This window comes from Lepus europaeus, chromosome 5, assembly GCF_033115175.1.
Source record: "Lepus europaeus isolate LE1 chromosome 5, mLepTim1.pri, whole genome shotgun sequence".
In the NCBI taxonomy this organism is placed as follows: domain Eukaryota; kingdom Metazoa; phylum Chordata; class Mammalia; order Lagomorpha; family Leporidae; genus Lepus; species Lepus europaeus.
This window is the reverse complement of record NC_084831.1, coordinates 91,417,552-91,435,718: the sequence shown is the minus strand read 5'-3', so window position 1 is coordinate 91,435,718 and position 18,167 is coordinate 91,417,552. Positions and strand designations below refer to the sequence as shown.

At 35.8% G+C, this 18,167-nt stretch overlaps 1 protein-coding gene across 1 annotated transcript in view; it reads left to right on the top strand.

Annotated features, from left to right (window-relative positions):
* The window catches only part of DPYD (dihydropyrimidine dehydrogenase), a 1,003,571-nt gene that overhangs the window by 395,728 nt on the left and 589,676 nt on the right, over window positions 1–18,167 (top strand). Inside the window, exons 9-10 of the mRNA XM_062191802.1 lie at window positions 2,288–2,395; window positions 4,285–4,454. Of these exons, the coding sequence (XP_062047786.1) occupies window positions 2,288–2,395; window positions 4,285–4,454 (278 nt within the window). The remainder of the gene's footprint in view (window positions 1–2,287; window positions 2,396–4,284; window positions 4,455–18,167) is intronic.

Genomic DNA, 18,167 nt, shown 5'->3' with positions numbered 1-18,167 from the left:
CATTTGAAAATATTTCAGTCTGCTATTCATTTTCTTTTAGACATTTTTGCAGTTGTTTCCTAATTATATAGTTAGTACATACATGCTGTGAAAAATTTGAAAATAAAGAACTAATAAAAGAATAGAATATTCGGGGCCTGCGCTGTGGCTCACTTGGTTAATCCTCTGCCAGCCCATATGGGTGCCGGTTCTAGTCCCGGTTGCTCCTCTTCCAGTCCAGCTCTCTGCTGTGGCCCGGGAGGGCAGTGGAGGATGGCCCAAGTGCTTGGGTGCCTGCACCCCATGGGAGACCAGGAGGAAGCACCTAGCTCCTGGTTCGGATTGGCGCAGCACGCCGGCCGTAGCGGCCATTTGGGGAGTGAACCAACGGAATGAAGACCTTTCTCTCTCTCTCTCTCACTGCTAACTCTGTCAAATTAAAAAAAAAAAAAAGAATAGAACATTCATCATCCCACTACCAACTACCAAATATGACCACTGATAAAATTTTAAAGTTTATGCATTCATTTACACAAAATTTGAACCATACCATACACAGTTTAAATCCCTGGTAGTTCACTCAACACTGTTTTTTTTAAATATTTGTTTCTTTATTTATTTGAAAGGAAGAGTCACAGAGAGCAGGAGAAGCAGAGAGAAAGAGAGAGAGAAGAGAGAAGAGGGAAGAGAGAAGAGAGAGAGAGAGAGAGATCCTCTATCTGCTGGTTGACTGCCCAAATGGCCAGGCTGGGACAAGCAGAAGTCAGGACCAGCTGTTTCATCCTGGTCTACCATGTGGGTGGCAGGGGCCCAAGCACTTGGGTCATCATTTGCTGCTTTCTCAGGTGCATTTATCAGAGACCTGGATCCAAAGTGGAGCAGCCACATTTGAACTGGTGCCCAAACAGGATGCTAACACTCTAAGTAGCAGCTTAACCTGCTGTGCCACAGCAAGGGCCCTCGAACATTATGTTTTGATTGTAATTTGATACCGTATTTTCCAAATAATCACTTTCATGGCTGCAGTTTGTTCTGTTGTGTTTTGGTTTTCAAAGTTTATTCAGCTGGCATTCTGTCATTTTCTCATCCTTTTTTTATTGATCATTTTTTGTACATAAAAGTTACATTTGACTGTCTTAGTATTTCCTTAGAATAGAGTCAAAATTATTTTCAAGTAATTGAGCACCAATGTGCATTTCTACTAAAACAGAATGACAAGTTCCATTTTTAACCTTGCTGTGTAGTTTAATTTTCTTTAATCATTTACATTCACTATCTCATTGTTTTCATTTGCATTTATTTAATTACTAATGGAGCTAATATTTTTAGTGCTTGTGAGCTATTTTTTTTTTCTTTCAGTTTCTACTGGATTTCTATTGGAAGTTAGTGTTTCCTACTGATAGTGAAAAACTTATTTGTATGGTGAAGACATTTATTATTAGATTTCCTGGTTAATCATTTACCTTTTAACTTATTTTAAAAATTAATTTCTTGGTATTTATTTGGAAGGCAGAGAGACAGAGACAGAGCCATTTCTCATCTGTTCCTTCACTCCCCAAAAGCTTGCGATAACCAAGACTGAGCTGGACCAAAGCTATAGCAAGGAACTCAATCCCAGTCTGTCACCTGGGTGGCAGGGACCCAACTACTTGAGTCAGCATCAAGCTGAATTCAGGAGCAGAGCTGAAAATTGAAACCAAACACTCATATGGAATATGGGTGTTTAGAAGTATTTTAACTACTTAACCAAATCTTTGCTTCTGATTTGCCTTTTAATTAGTTTATTATAGTTTTGAATTGAATAAGTGGCTGAATTTTTGTGTTCTTTTCTCCCTTTGAGGTATTTGTTTCCAATTTGCAGCATTTTCTTTCATTCTTTTTCCCTAGAATGAGCTTCCCTATTCAGGAACTAGATAAATATATATTCATATTTCTTTACTTTTATAGTAGATTTTAAATATATGGCAATTTAGTACAGCTGAAATTTACTTATGACATGTGGAAAGACTGTAACCCAGTTTCTCCCATTCCCATTCTATGTCTCTGTGTGTATAGATGTTGCATGTTTCTGCATGTGCATAAAGGTACATATATGGGTGACTTATGATATGTGCTGAGTTATATATTTAAGATTTATTTTGAGATATGTTGTATTATTTATGTACATTTTTATGCTGATTGGCTCATAGAATTTTCTTTCCTCTAGGAACCACAATATTTCAATGATCATAGCTTTCAGCTTTATTTCAGTAGCCAGTGAGAAAGACCTCACATCTGCTAACAATATTTTATAAACTGTATTTATTAGGTTTACCAGAACCGAATAAGGACCACATCTTTGAAGGCCTGACCCAGGACCAGGGATTTTATACATCCAAAGACTTCTTACCACTTGTAGCCAAAGCAAGTAAAGCAGGTATAACATATTGTTCTATTCTTCATGTTGTCTGTGTTATGTATTATAAATTTATATTAAATTCAAGCTCAGTGAGTAATTACACAGATCTAAAATCAATCCCTGAATAATACCAATGTAAAGAGGGGGAAAAAAAGGAAAGCATGATATAACAGTTTGCCAGGATTGTCTGCTTGTTTATTCACCCAATAAAACATCATCCTATGCATTTTCACTGGATTATAGATAGATCTAAACTGCATCATGACGAATTGCTTCAAGTAAGGGAGTCCTTAAGAAACACTGAATGATGTTCTTAAAAGAAAGAGCAGAGCTTCAGTTTGGGATCTATTTTAAAATAGGGTGGATGATCACATATCTTAGATGATTTATATGAATTCAGGCAGAAAAATTCAATGTCCTTTCTTGAACAGTTATGAAGTTAAACACTTTGATAGACACCCCATCTCTTCATATACTCCATGGAGAGCAGCCTGAAGTTTAGATGGCACCATGCTTTGGTTTGACTGAAAACATTGTGTTAGTCATAGCGAATCTGTAATAAATTCTGCCAGTCCAGAGACTCTAAATCCTTTAAACATGTATTTTTCAATAAGTCTCAGCTGTAGGTATTCCTATGTCTAAATACATGTGAAAATGATAAAACATGTTTCTCTTCCAAAATTCAAAGAAGCTCTCTAAATTAAATCATCTTATATATGTTTACAATGAAAGACATGTGACAACTCCACTGTTCTCCTCCCGTGGCAGTGAGAGGCGCTTGTGACTGACTTCCACCCCTTTCAGTGAAGGTCTTAGTGTACTCAGCATATGTCTGAAATTACATTGTGTAATCCCAAGTACAAAATCTTTCAAGCAAAATGATTATACTTATTGAGATTATAAATCTATTCTATCTATGGTGCCGTTTCAAAAATTATAGCAATTTATCTTATCAACAGTTTTATTTAATCTGATAATGCAGTGCTATCCAAAATATAGAGAGCACCTGCATTTTACTTTTCTACAAAGATTCTTATATGAGCATAAAATCTTCAAGTAGATGCCCTTTATTTATTTTATTTTATTTTATTTTATTTTATTTTATTTTATTTTATTTTATTTTATTTTTGACAGGCAGAGTGGATAGTGAGAGAGGAGAGACAGAGAGAAAGGTCTTCCTTTTTGCCGTTGGTTCACCCTCCAATGGCCGCTGCAGCCAGCGCATCGTGCTGATCCGAAGCCAGGAGCCAGGTGCTTCTCCTGGTCTCCCCTGCGGGTGCAGGGCCCCAAGTAGATGCCCTTTAGAAATAGGTACTTGGAAAGTCATATTTTTTTTTGTCCAATTTACAAACAAAACTGAAGAAAATTGGTAGATGGGAGCAAGTTTTATTTTAATTATTTCAAGAATCTTCATCATGTTAATTTTTAAAGTTTCCTCAATGTACCATGTTGCAGACCTACTTGTTAGAAATCAGATAATATATATTTAAGGTGTTTTAAATGACCTGCTACAAATTATTAACTCAGATCTTAAGTATTACTTTTTTTTCTTCTAACAAGAAGAAATTTAATGATGCCAAGTTAAAAATATATACCACAACTTTGACAGAGTTTTAATTGATTCATTCCAGTTCATTGTGACCTAAACTCTTCAGAATGTGTTGTAGCAATTCTTCTAGAAGTAGAAAACAAGCTAAAGGTACTGACTATGAAATTACATATATGAGCATATTTTTTAAATGGGAATAAAACTGTCTTTCAATGAAGCAGAATAATTTGATAGTGACACTCCATCCTCGGAAACTGCACGATGCAATTTTACACTGCTTTGAGTACAAGTATCTTTTGAGCTGTCATGCAGAAATGGTTTCTCTACTTGAAAATGGGGTTTTCCTTTCATCATTCAGGAATGTGCGCCTGTCACTCTCCATTGCCATCGATACGGGGAACCGTGATTGTCCTCGGAGCTGGAGATACTGCCTTTGACTGTGCTACATCTGCCTTACGTTGTGGAGCCCGCCGTGTGTTCGTTGTCTTCAGAAAAGGCTTTGTTAATATAAGAGCTGTCCCTGAGGAGGTAAAGTGGAACCATCAGAAAATACTGAGCAGTAATTCAATAGATTTCAGGAGATTAAACTGTTAATGTTCAGTCCTCTAATTTAAATCTTTTGAATGTTGTTGAAATTGTCAAATGCAAATTTAAAAAATTTTGTGCTGTACATAATTGTTTTTTTAAATTTAGACATTTCAGTCAAAAGAAAATTCATAATAATGATTTGGAAAATATGAGAAATTTATCTCTGTCAATCATGGGTGATTCTTGTTGTCAGTGTTATTATCTTTGAAATTTTTCTGTTTAGCTAGTGATGGTGGAATGTACTACATCTTCACAAACTGTGTGACTATTAGAAGAATTTTGGTATGGGCCTTGTGTTGCCTTGAGATAAGCCATTGGTAGAGGTGGCCTGCATCCCATATCACAGTGCCAGTTAAAGTCCTGGCTGTTCCACTTCCAATCTAGCTCCCTGCTAATGTGCCTGGGAAGCATCGGATAATGACACAAGTACTTGAATTTCTGCCACCCATGTAGGAGAATTGGATGCAGTTCCTTGCTCATGGCTTCAGCTTGGCCCAGCTTGGCTGTTGTAGCCACTTTGGGGAGGGAGCCAGTGGATGGATGTTATTTTTCTCTCTCCTACTCTCTGCTTTTCAAATAAATAAATAAACCTCAAAAAGGAAGCTGTAGTTATTAGAGATAGTTAGGATTTTCCAGAAGTGAAGTTCCCAAACTACATTTAAAGATACATATTCTTTGGTCATACTTTCAATCAATTCAGACTTCTGTGAGACAGACTTTTCTCCAAAGTCCAAAGTGGTCCTGTAACTGGAGGAGTTTCTTCTGTCTAAGGAATAAGTTTACACAATCATGTCATTTTACTAACCAAAAGAAATAGCCACAGTGGAATTCAGTGACTGGTTGAAGTTAAAGGGGAGAAGAACTAATTTTATTCATCTTTCTATCCCTATCCATGTAACAGGACCTGGGAAGTAGAAAGTACTTGGAAGATATGTTTTGAACTGGCTATTTTAAATCTTTTTCTACAGATTTCAGTGTCAGACACATTTTCAGTACAAAAGTCTTCTCCTTTAGGGTTGGAAGTGGAAGCTAACCCTGAAGGTCAATATTAGCTTACTTCACATTCTGTATCAGAGTCATCTTCACTAGTGTTGGGAACTAGGAATGAATGGTGACTATTTCTTCTTAGGTAGAACACACAAAAAAACTGAGACCAGATAATTACTTCAAGAATAGAGACAAGAATAAATGTAGTATTTATTCAACTTAATTTATTGAACACCTATTATGTACATTGTATTGTTCTTAGAAATTTGAATCCAGAAGGAAACATATCAAATAGAATTTCATGCCTTCATGGAGTTTGTATCTAGTGAGGGAAGAGACCCATAAACCAAACAAATGAATTGTATGTAAATAGTATGTTGAATGGTTATTAGTTAATGGAGAAAAATAAATACAGGAGTATAAGGAGTGCGTGGGAGGCTAATTAAGATTTAGCTGGTGGTCTTTGTGACTGGATTACAGCAAGAAAAATACCAGAAAATGTGCAAAGGTCAGAAGTCCAAATGTCAGTGGGCAGAATCAACAAGTTATTGAGAGAAATCAGTGGGTCCTTGGGATGGTAGGTCATGTGCTTGCAAAAGGCCTTAGTAGAAGTCAGGTGTGTATGGGGTGCAGAGTGGGGAATGTTGTTGTGCAATAAAGTAAGCTGTTGCTTGGGAAATACAAATCCTGTATCAGAGTGCCTCAGATGGAGTCCTATCTGCTTCTTATCCACCTTCCTGCTAACATGCCTAGGAGGCAGCAGATGATGGTCAAAGTACTTAAGTTCTTGCCTCCAGAGTGGAAGACTTACGTGGATTTCCTGGCTCCTGGGTTTGACCTGGCCCAGCCCTGTTATTGTGGGCATTTGGAGAGTGAATCAGTGGAGGGAAGATTCTCTCTCTCACTCTCTCTTTCCCTCTCTTCCTCTCCCTCCCCACAACCTTCCTCCCCCGTGTGTGTGTGTGTCTACCTTCCTTTTAAATAAATAAATAGAAAGGGAACTGAGGTGGATCCAGGGCTTAATTAAGGCTACAAGAACTAGTGTTTGGATGTTTCTTTATTATTTGTTCATAAGAAACCAGATTTTTTATATGATTTTAAAACCATCTGAGCCCAAGTTCTATAACAGCAGAGTCCAAGATCATCTCTCTTGGTTACTTTGTTTCCCCCATGCCTAGTGCAATGAGGGTCACATATAAAATTTTTGTGAAAAATTTAGAATAAATGTTTTCAGGAAGGAATGAGCATCCAGAGCTTTTAGTATTCACTTTCCAAATTAGAAAAGTACTATAGCATTAGGACTCGTAAGATGCTTCTGATAGTTTTAGTCAAAATTCATAAACATGAGAGGAGTAATAAAGAATACATTACTGGCCGGCGCCGCGGCTCACTAGGCTAATCCTCCGCCTTGCGGCACCGGCACACCGGGTTCTAGTCCCGGTCGGGGCACCGATCCTGTCCCGGTTGCCCCTCTTCCAGGCCAGCTCTCTGCTGTGGCCGGGGAGTGCAGTGGAGGATGGCCCAAGTGCTTGGGCCCTGCACCCCAAGGGAGACCAGGAGAAGCACCTGGCTCCTGCCATCGGAACAGAGCGGTGCGCCGGCCGCAGCGCGCTACCGCGGTGGCCATTGGAGGGTGAACCAACGGCAAAAGGAAGACCTTTCTCTCTGTCTCTCTCTCTCACTGTCCACTCTGCCTGTCAAAAATTAAAAAAAAAAAAGAAAAAGAAAAAAAAAAGAATACATTACTGCAGTGTACAAAACTTTCAAGTTTGGTTCACTGGCAAGTGCTTATAATTTTTTTTAGAATTGAGGACTTCCAGTGTTTGTAGATGTTCAGTATTAATCTATCATGGTCATTAGTTGGTTTTGTAGACATCAAAAGAAGGCCCAACATATTGCAGAGCTAATACTCATGAAATTGGAAAGCTATGATTATGGAGGTTCAATATTATATAAAGGTATTTGTTTTGAGAGATTATATGCTATCACACATTTTTAGTCATATGAAAAATTTAATATTATACCCAATTCTTTTATATTTCTATGAGTTCTCCAGTGCTTTCGACCTGTAATGCACACATACTTTAACCACATTTAGTTTATTAAAGTCAATGAAGATTGAGGAACAGAAGCATTTTAGTTTTTCTCAAATATGTGTATGAGTATTGTTTAAGGGTCTTGAGCTCGGGTGGATTTGGGGAATGATATTATTTGTCTATAAGTAAAATGCCACATCATTAGGCATGCCAGCATGAACACAATTAATCCTGCAGTCTAGTTCCCATTCTTTGAGGGAAGGACATATAAAACATCTCTTCCTTTAGTGAGAAATACAGAATACCAGAGAAGGCAGTTGCATTTAACAGTGAAATTGGGACCATGTACATTACATGATTAGTAAGCTAGAATAATGTATTTTAATCTAAAAAACTAGGAGGCACCACCCAATAGATTCCTCAGTGACAAACACGTCACATTTCTCTAATGTAGAGATTGTTGAAGTTCAGTGTGCATTAAAATCACCTGCAGGGCTTGTTAAACACAGATTGCTGGACCCTATCCTCGGGGTTTCTGATTCAGTAGGTCTGGGTGGCCCTGAGAATTTGCATTTTTAACAAGTTCCCTGGTGATGCTGAGGCTGCTCGTCCACTGCTCTACTGCATCACCAACGTAGATTCCAGCTGTCTAATTAGAGCTGTAAGCAGTGTGCTGTTTGGAAGCCTTTCCATCTTAGTTAAGAAAGCATTAATGCTAAAGGATATAGGTTTGATGAGATGAAGGCATCATCAGCATATTGATGTAGTTCAGATTTCAGATGTCTTTCAGGCTCCCTTGTGGCCTCACACACATGCTAAATAGGATGCTGCTGACAAACTAGTGCTTCTCCGCCATGGGTCCTTAGGGAAACCAGCCAATCACTCGGCACGATCCTCTAAGAAGATGAGGGGAAATCTGTTAATAATTCCCTCCAGTACTTCCTGCAAGCTTAAATAGGTGAGATTAAATTTCACAGGATAACAGAATCCCCCAAAATGCTGGTATTAAAAGCTGTTGACAGATCAGATAGAACTGCAAGAATGCTTTAGGCAGTTGGGAATCCCTAAAAGGAGGCATGAAGGTCAAGACTCCACAGACCTGCTTGAGTTGATAAATTTAAAGGATAAGGTTGAAGAAGGACTTTGTAGTTCTTATTAATTATTACTGAGAAGAGAATGGTACAGAATTGTTTTTAATAGCACAATTCCACATATAAAGAATATTTCAAGACTCTTGTTCACATATTCAGTTTCCCCATAGCAGCTAAAACATGATGGATTTTTAATATATCTGAGTGTCTAAGGGATCTCCATGCCCCTTAGCTTCCTTTCTCTGCTTTGTTTATCAAGATAGTTACTGATTTAACTTTGCTATGCCTGTTTACACACATTTCGGTTACTTGTAGGGCTGATTTAAGAATTAATTCTATTTTATTATCTCAGTTATAAAAATATCAAAACCAGATTGCCAGTCTGTTATCCAAAATTTTCTTTATGTATTGTTGCAACTCTGAAATAATACATTCTTATGTGAAAGAATGTGCCTTTTAATTGAATCCTTCTGGTACTCTTCAGCATACCCATAATAAATCATTCATGTGACATGATCAATAGGTTTCTTTTCAGACATTTAAAAACTTTTTTTAAATGATTTTTCTTATTGATTGGTTCATATTATTTGAAAGGCACACACACACACACACAGAGAGAGAGAGAGAGAGAGAGAGAGAGAGAGAGAGAGAAACAGAGATCTTCCATTTGCTGGTTTACCTCCCCAAAACCCACAACACTTGGGCTAGGCCAAGTCACTCCCAAGATCTGAGTTTTCCATGTGGTTGGCAGGAACCCATCTACGTCAGCCATCACTGCTGCCTCACAGGGTGCGCATTAATGGGAAACTGGAAGTGGAAACAGAGACTGGACTCTGATCCAGTTTCTGTGAATGGGATGTTGTATCCAAAGTGGTGTCTTAGTTATTGTGGCAAACTCCTACCCCTCAGTCATTTTTAACAACAAATGATCATGTTAAAGCTACATCCACAGTTAGCGTTAGCCTGTATATATTTTGCTAACTAAACATGCATTTTTCTACAAGTAACTCATGCTTTCTAGTTTTTATTTAATTAAATGACATTGTAAGCTGACAAGTTTAATTTTACTTAGTAAAAGTAATGCTTACAGCAGATCTTCAACATTTGGCTCCTGCATATCATTTGAGCTGGTGTACCTTGTATAAATTAACCAGAGACATGTTAGCTGTTTTAAGTTGCTGAAAACAAACAAAGAAATGTGCAAATTGTACAAATTGCCCCCAGACACACAAAGTTGCTTAATGGTTGTTGGGAACTCCCTTCATAATAAGATGTAAAGAACACCTTTAATACTTTATGACAACAGGAGAGTTATATGCCAAGGGTTATGAATGTTTCTGCCTTATTTGTAAAATTTCTATGAAGTATGAAATGTAGAAGGGAAGTGTAGTGAAAAATGAAGTAGCTATAATTGTAGCAGTTGACCCTGGTTATATGAATATATTCTAGTTTGTGTATGCCCATATATGAAATTAACATGGAAATTCTATGCTTCTTAAGCTTTCAACTTTTGCCAAACATTATATATTTTTACCATACACAGAAAGCCATATGAATGATGTGGAATCTGAACAGGAAGTCTCTGTCTCTTATGGACTGATCAAGCTATTAGAAAAATTTTATTTGTAAATATTGCATTTGAAACTTTAAATTATTGTCTTCCTAGTCAACTGGTCAAGTGAACTATACTTATTCAAAACACGAATATCAAAGAATTGATCACAATTCTGCATTACATAACCATTCTAATTCTAGTACACTATATGTGGTAATTCAAAGGTGAGAAAAGGAACTGCATATAGGCCAAGGACCAGCAAAAGTTTGTGCCTATTCAAGATTATATATTTTAAAATCTATTAAAACTTTTGAGAATTCAATGGGAGCTTTCTCTATTATCTAGTGAGAAATACATGTATAGCTGGAAAGTATAAACACTTAGAAGGTTTACAAGTTGTCATATATATACTGTATGGATATACACACACAGAACATGCTACTGTCAAGACATTAAGTAATAAAAGTTATTAACTTTTCTGTCCTTCTTCCTTTAATAATATACACATTAGCTTTCTGATGTATTTTTTTCTATCCTGTAAAATGAAAAAAATAAGCATTAACTTTTATAATACATGAGCATGTGCCATTCAAAAGACAAAAATAAATGAAAAACATATACAGTATAACATGAAAACAAGGAATTATCTTAAAGGTGATTTTTTTTTCTTTTAGGAAAGGGAAACTTACCCTTCAAAGTCTGCTTCAATGTCATTTTGTCTTCTAAGGCTTCCCTAGTTCCTGCTAAAGTTAACTTGTCTCTGTGATGTTAACTATTACTATGGCATGTGTTACATAGGGTAGTTTTTACTTTATGCTTGCCACAAAAACTAAAATGCAAGCTCTCCTAGTGGATTGGCTCATTCAACTTTGTACATGACTCAACATATAAATCAGACATAGATTCAAGAAGTAGATCAATAGGAAATTTAAGCCAATATTTTAAAAATATTGACATCTTATATGAAGACTTTAAATAAATAGGAAATATTCAAAATATATAATTTATTCACAAATACATACCCCTCAAAACTGTTTGTGATAATTTTAAATGAGTTATTTGTTTTTAATTTGATTTCCATTTTATCACATTACAAAGTAGATTGAAAGCAGGTGATTATTCCTGATCTCCAGTTTCTTAAAAGAGAACTGGGTTAAGAATTGGAAAAGGGGAAATGGGACCAGGCTATATAAGATGGTACTTCAAAAGCTGCATGGCAAATTGAACTAGAACATGTTCATTTTAGTATAAAAATATTGAAAACCATGCATATGAGTATAAAAAGTAAAATTTAATAATACTTTGTTAGAACCAGAGCGGATTGGCAGGTTGCAGAAGAATACAGAGAATCTTGATTTGTACAGAACTTGTATATGGAGGCATTTGAAGATTGAAGATACTACAAGACACCAATTTATACAGAACTTAATTTTGTGATATACTCCCTCAGTATCCAGGAATGCTGGACCCCATCAATATCTAAGGTGAAGAGTGTTGGGACTAGTCAGGTTTAAGAAAATGTCATCAATCACAAATTAATATTGTTTAACCATTTACTTATTGGAAGAAATGTAGTTTATGATATCTGTGTAAAGATATTCATGCCTTTATATTATGCCTTAAATGCATTTCTGTGTTTTTTTAGCTCAGTAGTGACACAATAAGAATAGTAAGGACTCAGTTAAGGGACATCTGTATTTACCCTTTATATCCTGCATTGTTCATTTGGAGAACTCATATTGAACTTTGTGTTCAACATTTTTTGATTTTAAAGAGCTTAAATAGAAAGATACCATGAATGAAGCTCTATCACTAAGCATGACTATAAGAAGAAACCTCAACTTGTATTTTCAGCACATATTTTTGGCCAATTAAGAGAAGAATTGCAGAATTATCTTATAAATTAAGGAATTAGAGATCCAGTGTGGATGGGTAGAATTTTTACTCTTCTTGTATCTTCCTTTATCTGGTAACAACAGAACTAGAATATTGGATTGTGAAATCAATCTCACATGAATTAAAGACATTACTCTGCATTGATCCTCATTAATAATTTCAGATGTACAAATAAACCTTAAATGTGAGGTAAACAAGAAGTACAGAACCACCAAAACAGTTATTCAGTTTCCTTCCTACTGCATCAAGGTAGGGAGTAATCATGAGTAATCATGAGTAATTGCTTACACAAGAGGAAGATGTTCAATCATGAATATCTGTAGTTTATACTGTATAGGTACTTGGTTATATAACTCTCAAAAGACACACATATCACATAAATTTATGGTTTCCAGGTTTATTTAGCATGTATATCCTACCCAAAGTATTCCGTGGATAAGGAATGTCCCACTTGCAAATGCCAATAATTTTTTCCCAGTAGCATATTTATAAGATTTGCTTTCCTTCTTTCCTTCATGTGATAAACTCCTTTATTTACACACACTTTATCTCTCCAAATGGATACAATCAATCCCATACCAGAATTTACTAGTAACCAAATATTTCCCTGTGATTAATTCCTACTTGTTTTTCAAGATTAGCTTATGTACTACCTTTTCCACATTGCCCATTATGTATCTACAATACTGCTGTATGAAATACTATTTTGTGATTAGAGTTGACTGTATTTACGTATGACAAAGTTTCTTTACTTGACCAAACTCTAGTCAGGCTCCAGAACCTTCTCCAAGATCAATCTGTTAGTTTCCTTGTAAAATCCAGTTTTGCTCACAACAACAACGCCAACAGGGTTTAGCCAGAACCTGATTGCCCTTGACATTCCCCAGGTGAGAGGTCAACAATATAGTTAAGTAGGAGCTAATAGCAAAGGAGTAGGTGGAGGGGGATCATAGAGTTAAAAAATTACTAAAAGGAAACATGAAGGGTAAGATTAAATCCTATGACAAAGTTGACTAACAGGATTCTTGCTGAAGATAGGCTAGGGTGATCAGCCCATCACCTGCATTAGGGAGGGTGGTGTAGTGGAGGAATATGATCAGATAATGAGGATTATCCAATATTGAGTGAGCATGGTCCTCTTAAATTGAATCAGCAAAATTATTGATAAAATTGGACTTAACAAGAAGGTATACTGATGGGCCTAGAAGGTTCAGGACTTGATTAAAGTTTGGTCAAAGAATATTTGTCAGTTATTATCATAGTATAATGGCTGATTTTCCATCTCTGTTAAATATTTCAAGGTAATTGTTATTTTATTAACTATAAACCTGCCATCATTTTTGGTAAATACTAGGTACTCAATAAGTGTTATTAAATTTATGCATGAATGGGCCTCTTTGTTTCTATCAGTGTCTTCAGTGTAGCTAATACTTTGACAGTGATGAAATAATAAAACATTGTTCAGAATTATCACTGTCTAAAGAATACTACCAAGCAACTTTGAATACAAATAACAGCTTTGAGATCTTTGCCTTTTTACAGAATTGATAAATTGTTAAATGCCTTTCTACTAAAAGACAATATTTACAAGGAATACATTTTCTTCATATTGCTTCTCAAACTGTGGCATATTAGAAGTTATTTCAGAATTTAATATATGCTGGTTTTGAGTTCTGCTCATTATAGTTTATAATCTATGCTTACTTTGCCTATATATGCAATCTAAAAATGAGTTGACATCATGCTTTTAATTATAGTAAATTAAGTTGTTTCATAATTTCTACAGTATGATGCCTGTAATATTAATCAGACCAAATCATCACATTACATAAAGTTAATCATTAAGATGATGATCATTATTGCAAGCTATCACACCCTATTTTTATTTCACTCAACATCAACCATGTATCTTTCCTGAATATGGAGGTAAAAATCAAAGCTAAGAAGGTTTCAACAACTTTTTTATGTGAGAAGAAAGTGACAATCTGATTTATTGAAACTTGGAAGTGGAAACTTACACTTAATAGATTACTCCCTTGAGTAATTACTGGTGGAGATAAACACAAGAGAGGTTTGAATGTTTGCTTGATGTACCAATTGTCTCTTGTAAGAGCAGACTCCATTAAACAGATAAATATATACAAGTATGTGTGCCATGAATACCAGAATCCATACACCATGATCACATACTTGCTCTTTGTTAATGACTATTAACAAACACTAGGTCTTAAAAGGCACTAACAGCAACATATATGACTTAGCACAGAAGCCTGGTTGTTAGTGAAATATAAAGATCTAAGACATGTAGTTAGACATCTGGTCCTCATTTTCTGATGGCAGTGTAACTGCAACTGAGGAGGAACACCATTTGCTTTTATACTTCAGCCTCAGGTAGTAAGTCAGGCAGTACTTCTGCATGTCTCATTTGACTTGCATTGGGATGGATCTTTAGTGGCATTTACTCACCATCCTACGTTTTGGTTGTTGATTTGAATATCCCCAGCTTTCACAATAAATTGCCATCATCCTGATTTAAAAAAAAAAAAAACTTATTCAGGAACTACTGTGTGTCCATCATTTTGATAGACACAGCCCTATCTTGATTCCCCATCCTGTGGCATGTTGACAGGTGTATATTCTGGTTTATTGGGTAGCAGTCTGGATGGTCTTTTGCTTTTGTAATAATCAGTTGTTGACTATTTTAATATTACTAGTGCAAACTGGGAATGCAAAGTTAAATAGGACATTTTTTCTGTACTCCAAGTGTTCTGTGAAGGTACTTCAAAAACTTCATGGAAAATGACATTAGCAATAACTTTATTTTGATACAAAAATTTTGAAATCCACGTATAGTTTCTTCATATAATTTTATGACCTTTAGGAAGACACCTTATATACTTATTTACATTCTGTGTTAGTTTTCCACTTTCATATCTTGAAGCAATATGTTTTGTGTCTCTGTAATCTATTTTGTGAAGCAGTACTTCTTTTGTTCTACACTTACCCTTTCTCTGGGTTTAAGGAGTCTCCATTAACTCAATTACTGTATTGGGTGGATAAGATGCTCATGTTGTTCTTGTACTTCATGATTTTATAGTACCTATAAACCCATTCAGACTGAGAAGCTTGAATTTCCTCTTCCCCCTGAGGGTGGCCTTTATTCAGTCAGCCCCTTGCACTTGGACTAGATACTTTTCTGTTCCATGTTGCCTTGTTAGGAATTCAGCAGCTAGCATCAGTCTCATTCTTTCCAGTACTGTGTACTATAATAGCTGTTCTTGAACATGATGAATACCAGATTGGACTTGGTTTCAGCAAGATGAGGATTTTACCTAAATTTTGCCATCGCTTAATATATTTTTAGTTTCTCTGAGCCTTGTTTTCTCCTCTGTGTGAAGGAAATGTTTCTTCACACGTAGGATTTTTTGTGAAGTTGGTAAGCAACAGAGTGCCTGAGGTTGAGAGCTGTATCTATAAAATGATGGCCTTTTGAGTTACAAAACAGAGACAAAGTGTGAAGCTAAAAAAAAAATTTTTGTAATACCTAGTATGTTGCTATTGTAGCATAGGAAGGTCAAAATAAGTTACATATTAAGAACTTAAAAGAGTATCTCTTTATATCTCTAAATGTCCATCTCTCTCTCTGTAAACTTAAAAGAGTACCTGTTATGTACATATAAATATAATATATTGGAAGTAGGGGTCAGTGCTGTGGTGCAGTGGGTTAAAGTCCTGGCCTGAAGCACCAGCATCCCATATGGGTGCCAGTTCTGGTCCTGGCTGCTCCTCTTCTGATCTGGCTCTCTGCTATTACCTGGGATGGCAGGTAATAGCCTGCACCCAAATGGGAGACCCAGAGAAAGCTCCTGGCTCCTAGCTCCCAGCTCCCATCTTCGGATCAGCACAGCTCCAGCATTGCGGCCATCTGGGGAGTGAACTAGCAGATGGAAGACCTCACTCTCTCTGTCTCTTCCTCTCTCTGTAACTCTTTCAAATAAGTAAAATAAATCTTTAAAAAAATTGTGTTTATGATTAAAAAATTAGTGGATGTAAATTCTTATATTGTTTACAAATAATTCAAAAGCTTTTTCACTTCACATATAAATTTTCTTATTTTGTATTTTTATTGTCCTATTCCCTATTTCCCTTGATAAATCTTTTAAGCATTTTATTATCATGTAATGCTTATACATGTTTATGGGGTACAGTACACACAATATGTTAATACAAGTAGGCTGTGTCAATTGATCAAATTAGGTAATCAGTATTTCCATTTCCTTAACTTTTCTTTATGCTTGGAGTCTACTGCTCCTCTCTGTCAGCAATTCATACAGTATATAGTATATTTTTCTAAACTGTGGTTCCTGTGCTGTGTTGGGTAACAGTATAACATTATTTCCATCAAACTGTGATCTGGTGCCTGTTACCGAACCACCCTCCAATCCATTTCCCTCAAACTTTTCCAGCTTCTAGCAATCACTATCCAAAATAAATCTTACCACGATCTCAGTTCCTTTTTTCCCCAATATAAAATGATCTCTTACTATTTTTTTCTCAAACAGTTACCACTCTTTTATGTAAAGTGGAAAGTCTACTTATTTAAGTAACAAAATAGCAGGAAGTGGTATGGTTTATGTCTACTACCAATTAGCCAATTCCTACATGTTATGGAAAGTAATTAAATCTAAAGTTTGAGAGGCAGAAATTCAGAATAATTCTGTGAAGGCCAGTGTTCATACTGCCTGACTTTGTGCTGCTAGATGGTTGGCAAGAAATGCCAAATATTTTAGTACAGTTTAATAGTCCTAGTGAATTAGAAAGTTATGTGAGTTGAGCATATATTAAAATCCATTGTCTTTATAAGTATAAATGATTTTTCTGTCCTTAGGAGTCAAAACCATAGTAAAAATATACTAAAATATGTTCAAACATTAAATAACTGATAATCTTAAATCTATGAGTTTTTAATGTATTCTGAGAGTTGAATTTTTGTTTGAAAATTTAATGTTGAATTTGTCAGGAAGTCTAAGAAATTATTAATGTGTAGCAAAAGGTGTTATCTAAGTATTAATATACAAGAAAGGTAGAATGATTTGAAACAAATCTTAAATCTGTGAGGAATGCTCCCAATATGTGGCGCATAGTTCAGTATTTTATTTATGCCTTCCACAGAAAATAGTACTATTATAAATATACCTTGTGTATTGATTTATTCAAACCATAAACATTTGGCATTGTTATTCAATCAAGTGTGGCATTATCATTAAAATTTAGCATCACTTGACATTTTTGAAACTCAATAAACTTGTTTATATTGATGAGTTGTAAGGTGCTATATTACACAAATGTGACAAAATTGATACAGAAAACATATCTTACATACTGGAGCCATATTTATTATTAACTTTGAGTTATTGAAGAAATAGTTTGAATCATACATTTTTACTTTGTATAAAATTAAAGAGGAGTCAAGGATTTGTTTTTGTCCTTCCTTTTTTTAACCTTTGTTATTGGACCGCATCTCTCTTGAAATCATTCTCATTGTTAAGGAGTATGGACTGGCTGGACTGGTTGAAGATTGATGGGGTGGAGGGAGTGAATTCAAATGATAGCAACTGTGAATAAATAATATTTGTGCCTTCTATAGATTGAATTTTGCATTAGAAATTTCACAATTCTTGTTTTAAGTATCATAACATACCAATTAATTTGATAGTTTTCCTCATTTTATATAAAAGGAACTAATCCCAATAAGTGGTAAAAGCAGGCTTCAAACTTGATTCAATCATATTCACCTCTAATCTCCCTGTCTAAACATTGAGGAGTTTTAGATATACTGGTCTGGGGTTGCCACCATGGCACAGCGAGTAGAACCACTGCCTACCATGCTGGCATTTTGAAATGGGTGCCAGTTTGAGTCCTGGCTGCTCCATTTCTGGAAAAGTAATAGAAGATATTCAAAGTCCTTGGGCCCCTGAAACCATGTGGGAGACCTGGAAGAAACTCCAGCTTCCTGGCTTTGTATTAGCACAGCTGTAGCTGTTACAGTCATTTGGGGAGTGGATGGAAGACTCTCTGCCTCTGCCTC